This window comes from Papaver somniferum, chromosome 3 (genome assembly GCF_003573695.1).
Source record: "Papaver somniferum cultivar HN1 chromosome 3, ASM357369v1, whole genome shotgun sequence".
NCBI classification, from domain to species: Eukaryota; Viridiplantae; Streptophyta; class Magnoliopsida; order Ranunculales; family Papaveraceae; genus Papaver; species Papaver somniferum.
In genome coordinates, this window is record NC_039360.1 from 74,581,093 (window position 1) to 74,588,591 (window position 7,499).

The 7,499-nt window shown below is 37.1% G+C and overlaps 2 protein-coding genes across 2 annotated transcripts; one reads left to right on the forward strand and one right to left on the reverse strand.

The window, feature by feature from the left end:
- The first annotated feature begins 227 nt into the window (after positions 1 to 227).
- Positions 228 to 3,599, forward strand: LOC113361366 (pentatricopeptide repeat-containing protein At5g04780, mitochondrial-like). The gene is made up of 3 exons (XM_026604629.1): positions 228 to 1,991; positions 2,138 to 2,231; positions 3,532 to 3,599. The coding sequence occupies exon 1, from the start codon at positions 250 to 252 to the stop codon at positions 1,720 to 1,722; it is 1,473 nt and encodes a 490-aa protein (XP_026460414.1). The 5' UTR covers positions 228 to 249; the 3' UTR covers positions 1,723 to 1,991; positions 2,138 to 2,231; positions 3,532 to 3,599.
- Positions 3,600 to 4,643: 1,044 nt separating this feature from the next.
- On the reverse strand, positions 4,644 to 5,429 carry LOC113359616 (extensin-like). The gene has a single exon (XM_026603219.1). The coding sequence runs from the start codon at positions 5,427 to 5,429 to the stop codon at positions 4,644 to 4,646; it is 786 nt and encodes a 261-aa protein (XP_026459004.1).
- Between the last annotated feature and the right edge of the window lie 2,070 nt (positions 5,430 to 7,499).

Consider the following 7,499-nt stretch of genomic DNA (forward strand, 5'->3'; position numbering starts at 1 on the left):
ATAGTTATTAGGTTAGTTTTAATTTAAATTAAAATAAAGGGTAAATATGTACTTACCTAACTTTAAGACACCCCTTATAAGTATAGGGAGGTTGGCCTAATAAGACCATGGTCCCAAAAAAAACCATGATCCCTAAAAAAAAAAAAAAAAATGGTTCTTTTGGGGAGGCAGAGGATTGTACAATGAGAGTGAGAATAGTCTGTTCATTACTAGGTAAGCTCAGCTCATTTGTCTCCTCTGTCAAAAGCAATGGGAGTAGTACGGTTATCTTCAATCATGAGAAACTGTCTTCCTCTGTCAGCAATCAACCAGATTAAGCAAACCCACACTCAAATCCTCATCAATGGTTTTTATCAAAACCTCACTCTTCAAACTGATCTCATATTAGTCTACTCAAGGTGCAGTGACCACCTTAAATATGCTCAACAAGTATTCGATAGAATGACTGACAGAAATATGCACTCCTGGAACATATTGATCTCTTCTTACGTTCAGAATTCTCTTTATCACGATTCTTTAAGGATGTTTGATGAGTTTTTGAAAACTGGTCTTCGACCTGATCATTTCACATTTCCATCAATCTTTAAGGCTTGTGCAGGAATTGGAGATTCTTGTATCGGTAAGGTAATGCATTCTTGGATTATTAAACTTGGGTTTGAAGACCATGTTGTTGTTAGGAGTTCGTTAATTGATTTCTATGCTAAATGTGAGAACTTGATTGATGCAAATAGGCTGTTTGGGAAAATGGTGGTTAGGGATGTTGTTGTTTGGAATTCGATGATTGGGGGTTTTGCCAGAGCTGGGTTCTCAGAAGAGGCGCTATTTTGTTTTAAAGAAATGCAGGAGGAAGGATTGAAAATGGATTTGAGGACAATACCGAGCATTTTGAGTGCCTGTGGGAAGGAAGATGACTTGATGAAAGGGAAAGAAATTCATGGGCAAGTAGTTAAGAGTCTACGTTTTAGTAGGGATATCGCTATTGGGAATGCTATAATTGATATGTATGCCAAGTGCGGATGCTTAAGCAATTCACGGCTGGTTTTCAAGAACATGAATGACTTGAGTGTTGTAACTTGGACCACATTGATATCTTCATATGGAGTTAATGGGAAGGGAGAGGAGTCAATAATTCTCTTTGAGGAAATGATAGCTGCTGGATTCAAACCCAATTGTGTTACATTCACAGCTATCCTTTCTAGTTGTAGCCACTCTGGTCTTATTCATCAAGGTCGAAGGATTTTCAATTCAATGAGTTCGGATTTTGGAATAAAACCTGGTATTGAGCATTATGCTTGTATGGTGGACCTCCTTGGCCGTTTTGGACATCTCGAGGAGGCATTAGAACTAGTAAAGAATTTTCCAGGAGAAGCAGCTGCTAGTGTTTGGGGTGCTCTACTTGGTGCATGTAGAATTCACAAAAATATGGAGATTGGAGAAATTGCAGCTTATCAACTTTTTGAATTGGAAGCTCATAATTCTAGTAACTATATTGCGTTGTCTAATATATATGAGTCTGTTGGTAGGTGGGATAATGTTCAAAAATTACGAGCAAGGATGAAGGAGTTGGCTTTAGTCAAAACACCTGGTCTCAGTTGGATTAATATCAATGATAGGGTTTTTAGATTTTTTCAAGGTGACGTGTCTCTTCCACAGATGAAAATGGCATATGAGACATTAGACACGATGAGCAAGATAATGATGTTGCCTCAAGGTTATGAGTAATCAGATTACTATTTACAGAAGCCAAAGTTTCATTTTCGTGAAATGGAAAGTGAGATAATACCCAAGGCAATTGCTTTCAGAATATATTTGGAAGATCCTCTTTAAATTGTATCTATATGAAGCTACAATCTGAACCTATGTCTTCAAGGAGCAAAGTGAATGGTTCTGCATTGAATCCATAAAATGGGTTACCTGAAGAGGAACAATGTGTTCTCACTGGTGAACGTCAGAGTGTATGACATGATAGTTATATCTCGTGAAATGAGAAGGTAGCTTTTGAGTTTCCATTTTGCTTCCTTTTAGCTTTTCCTTCAACATCATTGACTTTGTTCTGCAGTTATAGTCCTTAATGACACATTTAATAGTTGTGACTGGTAGTAATTAGCTTATTCTGAGTTTTTTCATTCACTTCCAGATCATCTCATGCAAACTTCATGAGAGCTCCTCTCTTCTCTGAAGGAGATTAGACAGTAAGGAGTTTCAAAAAGTTAAAATTGTCTCGTGCCTTTGTAAGTTATAACGCTTCCACTTATTCGCTACTTCATAGTCATGTTTGTTTATTTTTCCTCAACAATGTTTAGCTTGTGAGTTTGTTTTCTAATGTTCATATTATTTTGCTCGCAACTACTCTGTTTGTTCTTCATCTGCTGTGATTGGACTGGATGTAAAGTTTCAAATTACTGGTTTATTTGGTTAGGATGTGCGATGACTCCAGATAGGTTGGAGACAAAGCAATACCTATATGAAGCTCATTTTTGGATTCTGTTTAGATACCTATATAAAATATAGTCCTAACCATGTAGTGAAAACTTGTATCGCGTAATATCTTGAAAAAGATGATGATTGGATCTGGGAGAGGATCCCCTAACATCCAAATCACAGTAAGTGTTTTCTGCAGAGCCTTCATTGCTCTCCACAGGCTGATTGGTACCTGAACCTTCTGCAACTATTTCTTTCTTCTTTATTGCTTCCTGAATATGAGCATTCTTTTCAATGGAAGTGGTGCATGTGTCTGTGTGTATGGAGGGGTTAGATTCAGTATAGCAGGAGAAGATGATGTTTGCTATATTTTTGGGGCTGTGCCTATGAGTATTTGTATTATTTGTTGCTTGTTCCTATTAATAGAAATACTGGAAGAAATTTGAGAAACGTTGATGGGAATATCTTCATGTCTTTACTTTCTCGTCTCTCATTCTAAGTTGTCTGAAAGTTGTCATAATTTGCACTTAAATGCATTTCTCAAGTTAAGGCTTAAGACAAGGAAACCTGACTAGCAAAATGGATTTTCCGATCTCAACATTTTACATGCAGGGAGACCTATTTTCTTTGTTTTAGAAATAGAGAATAACATGCTAGTGAGGTGTTTCAGTGGGATTACGGTGAGCTACTATTGTTTGCCTCATCCACGTAAGTATAGTGAAATGTCATCTCTTTCCACAGCCATATATCCTTTGGATAATTATGTTTCTCTTCTATGGTTTTTATAGAGTCCAGGATGGTCTTGCTATTCACTATCAGAAGCTAGCCTTGTCCAGTTGTCCTCTTTTATGTGCCTTCTACTCTCTTTTCTTTCTTTCTTTTTTTTTTTTCCTTTAAATTTATTTTTGCATAGATTGTTTTAGCCATTTGTTAGTTTTGGTCCTTAAATGCCTCCTATACTTTTTTCTTTTTTTTTTTGTCTTTTTTTTTTTGTCACTCTTCAACAGCATAAGTACTAAGAACCCTACAATATTCTTCCCGTGTAATATAAATCTGTTTTGCACTTTTCAAATTATCCTTATGTACTATGTTTCTGTCCTCTAATTTCAGATCTCATCTGCACTGAAACTATTCTGCTGAAGAAGACAACCTGCTGGAGTTGCCGTACATTGGAAGTTTTCTTTTGTACCTGTAAGTCATAATAGCATATGTTCCAAGTTTGATAACTTATATAAGAGTACCAAATACAGCTCTACCATAGTCAATATATTTCAAATCACATGTGGGACCAACTGATGGTTTGGAGATGTGTTTGAGTGTTGATCTGGCAGAACTCCAACCTTAATCTCCTCATTATAGCCAAGTGGTGCGAAATAGATATTTAGAATATTAAATCTAGTTTTATCAAGCCAGAAATTAAGACCTTCGTCTCGATTAATCTAAGCTTGTTGTACGACTCTTATAACTGATTGTGCATATCAAGATTCCTATCCTTGATACTGTATATGAAACCTTTTTCTGTCGTTTGACAGACTCAAAATTATTATTAAGACTCTCAGTCTGCGCTTTTGGAACCAGGATCATAAAGTACTAGAGAAACATTGAGCCCATGTGCCATAATTTCTCTGCTTACTGCTTAGGCAAGCATGGAATCCTAAGAGAGGGTATGAACCTGGCTGAAGCTAGGTTAGGATTGGATCTTTTAATTAATTTGGTAAAAGCATCAGTAATTACTTCCTCATTTTTTTCCCTCTAGTCAAGTAATAATTGAACATATGCACATCTTGTTTAACTATGTCACAGTATAGTATTCTTCTTTTAAAATGGTGAATTTCTTAATTTAACCCTGTAGGTAACTAGGCTCTACGGATTATTTTCCTTTTTGTTACCAGTTTCTTTGAATTGATTTGTTAAAAAGATCTGACTTACAGCTAGAATCTATATTGGGTGTACTAAAATGAGTAAGTGACTTCATTTGACATATGATTATACAAATAGCAGCAAACCTCTTTTTTACATCTTATTGTATATCCCATTATGGGTTTTAGAGAAAAATTATCACAAGTACAATGAATCAATGATTGTCCTTATTCGAACAACTTATTTTCAGTGTGGAAGGAAAAAAGAACAAGAAATCACACAACACAAATGCTTCTTAGTCGATGAAGCGTTAACCATGCAAATGTTTCAACCCGTAAATCTTATGGTTAATTGTCGAGAAGTTAATGATTAGAATTGGAAGAAGATGCTCCAACGTCAGCAGTTCGCGAAGTGTTTTCTGCAGAGCTATTACCATTGCCATGGGGGACTGCATTACTCTCTACAGACTTTGCATGTAAACCTTCACCAATTGTTTCGTTCTTCTTGATTGCTTCCTGAATATGGATATCCTCATCAATGGTTAGCATTACAGCTTCTGTACCATTTGGGCCAGGTACAATTTTTTCCTGCACCTTCCTATGTCCATCAATGCTTATGATCTCAGATTTTTGAGCTGTCTTCTTCTTCTTCTTCTTTTTAATAAAGCAGCACAGAGCTACTGAGAGGAATGCAAGAAAGAATAGACCACCCAAGGATACAAATACGATAATGATGGTGGTGTGGTGTGATGGTCCAGGTGATGGTGGAGTGATATGAGGAGGAGGTGGAGCAAGAGGACGAGCTGGCGGTTTTATCATGGGAGATGGTGGAGGACTGAAATGACGGGGTGGCGGTGGTGCTCTCACTGCTGGAGTTGGCGGCTTTTTTGGTGGTGGTGCCATTGGTGGAGTTGGCTTCTTGCGTGGTGGTGGTGACACTATCGGAGTTGGCCGCTTTGGTGATGGTGGTGAAACTGTAGGAGTAGGTCGCTTTGGTGCTGGGGGTGAGACTGCTGGAGTAGGTGGCTTTGGTGGTGTGACAGACCAGGATGGAGTTGATGGTGGTGGCATAACATACGGAGGGTTTGGGTAGTACTGAGGAGGTGGTGGAGAAAAGTAATAGAAAGGGAAGTTTTGGGGAGTAGACATGTTATGAGTTGTTAGGAGATTTTGAGGATATTATTCCAGTTGAGGTTTAGAAGATGATAGATGAAGAAGATGGTGATTGTCGAATATCATGAGTGCCTATTTGTAGTCGTCAGTCAGTCTACTACTGACAAACAAATTAGTTCTTAGTTAAGGCTTGGACGTTTTGATTATCTTGACTGTAATGCTAAGCTTTTGAAGAATGGGGCTGTCATTGTTTGTATTGAAATGCACTTCTCACGCTTAAGCCTTAAGACAAGGAAACTTTATTTAGAAGTCGGGTTTACCATTTTTTTATAGCTTCTTTTCCCCCAAAACATCAACTAAAAGTGCACCTTCAGCGGTTCTTGTTTATTTTTTTCCATTAAGAAATTTAGGACAACTCCGATCAGAAAATTAAGAATTCATGACAACTAAGATCAGAAAAAAAAAAAGATTCAGGACAATTAACAACCTGTTTTATGTTGTTGGAGCTTAGCTTGTTAGGCTTTCAACTAGTTAAGAATTTACGGGGACAATTTGGTAATTTTCCATAATTTACTGGTTTCTATATGGGGATAATTTCCTTATTATTTAAGAATGAGGAATTTCCTGTTTAGTCCACTAAACCCGACCCGGTTTAATGGCTAGTCCAGTGGGAAAAATCATTTAGTGGCTGGTCCAAAAAAGTTTAAAAGAAGTTCAAATTACTAGGTTACCCTTTAAAAACAGTTTTCAATCTACAGCAGACCTAATTCAAAACATCTCAGTTTCATCTCCTATTTCAGTTTCAAATCAAAATTGATCAGTTTCATCTCCTATTTCAGTTCCTGACCTAATTCAATTGAATAAGAAATGGGTACAAGTAGGAAAATTAAGAGGACGATTACAGAAGAAATTACTGAAGTGTTTCCTACACCAGCGACACCAGCGAAAAGAAGAAGGAAATCCGATGAGGATTCACCAACAGAATCCTCACCTGCTGCTAAATCTCCTTCACCAGCGAAAAGAAGAAGGAAATCTGTCGAAGATTCACCAACAAAATCCTCACCTGCTGCTAAATCTCCTTCACCAGCGAAAAGAAGAAGGAAATCTGTCGAAGATTCACCAACAGAATCCTCACCTGCTACTAAATCTCCTTCACCAGCGAAAAGAAGAAGGAATTACCTGCGTGAGCGTTCGTTGACTCGATCAGGTTTGTATCAGTTTCCTTAGTCACAGTACAAGCTTATATTAGTTTTCTTTTTGTAACAGTATTAGCATATATGTTCTGTTAATCTACGTATATTTTTAGTATAATAGACTTGCTATTCCCTTGTCGTGTAGGATACGTATGATGGAAATGATGTCAGAACGTCGTGAAGAGAGTCTCTTGATGGACCCAGAACTGCTAACCCCTACGTATCAAGCCTTGCTTGAACTACACATCCAAATTGGCCGTCCCTGGAAAGTTAGACAGTCAGATGCTAATCGTTATGAAGTGCATTCTCCAAGGTTAGCGTTTACCCCTAATCTCTATCATCTGAATGTTATTTACTTTCTCTTTCTTTTTTTTAAGTACCATGTTTCAGTGAGAACATATTAATATGTACTGTGTATATTAGGTGTACTGAAAAATAACATATGAATATGTATTGTGCAGATCTCATATGGTAGATCTAGAGAGAAAAACTTGTACTAGCCAACGATGGCGCGTTTATGGTTTTCCATGCTCGCACGCTACTGCAGCTATTACTAGATCTGGAGGAAGGATTCTTGATTACGTTGAAGATTATTTCAAAGTTACCACTTTTCGTAAGTTATATTCAATAGCTATTAGACCCGTTCCTAACCACGACAGGTATGTGTCTTTAATCAGTACATTTTCATATTTTTCATAACAATATGTAATGGTAGATACCACTTACACATGTAATAGCAATTGAAACTGTCAACATAAACCTACTTACATATGGATGTTACATACTGATATGTAATGGTAGATACCACTACATTTTTTGATATTTGTTTTTTCAGGAACAATATACCGTGTACATATTCATATGTAGTTGTGGTTCATTCCATTTATATGATACTGTTTTTTTCTCACAGGCC

What these genes read in the sequence shown, in the direction of transcription:
- LOC113361366 (XM_026604629.1), top strand. Translation starts at nt 250, where the DNA reads ATGGGAGTAGTACGGTTATCTTCAATCATGAGAAACTGTCTTCCTCTG.
- LOC113359616 (XM_026603219.1), bottom strand. Translation starts at nt 5,429, where the DNA reads ATGTCTACTCCCCAAAACTTCCCTTTCTATTACTTTTCTCCACCACCT.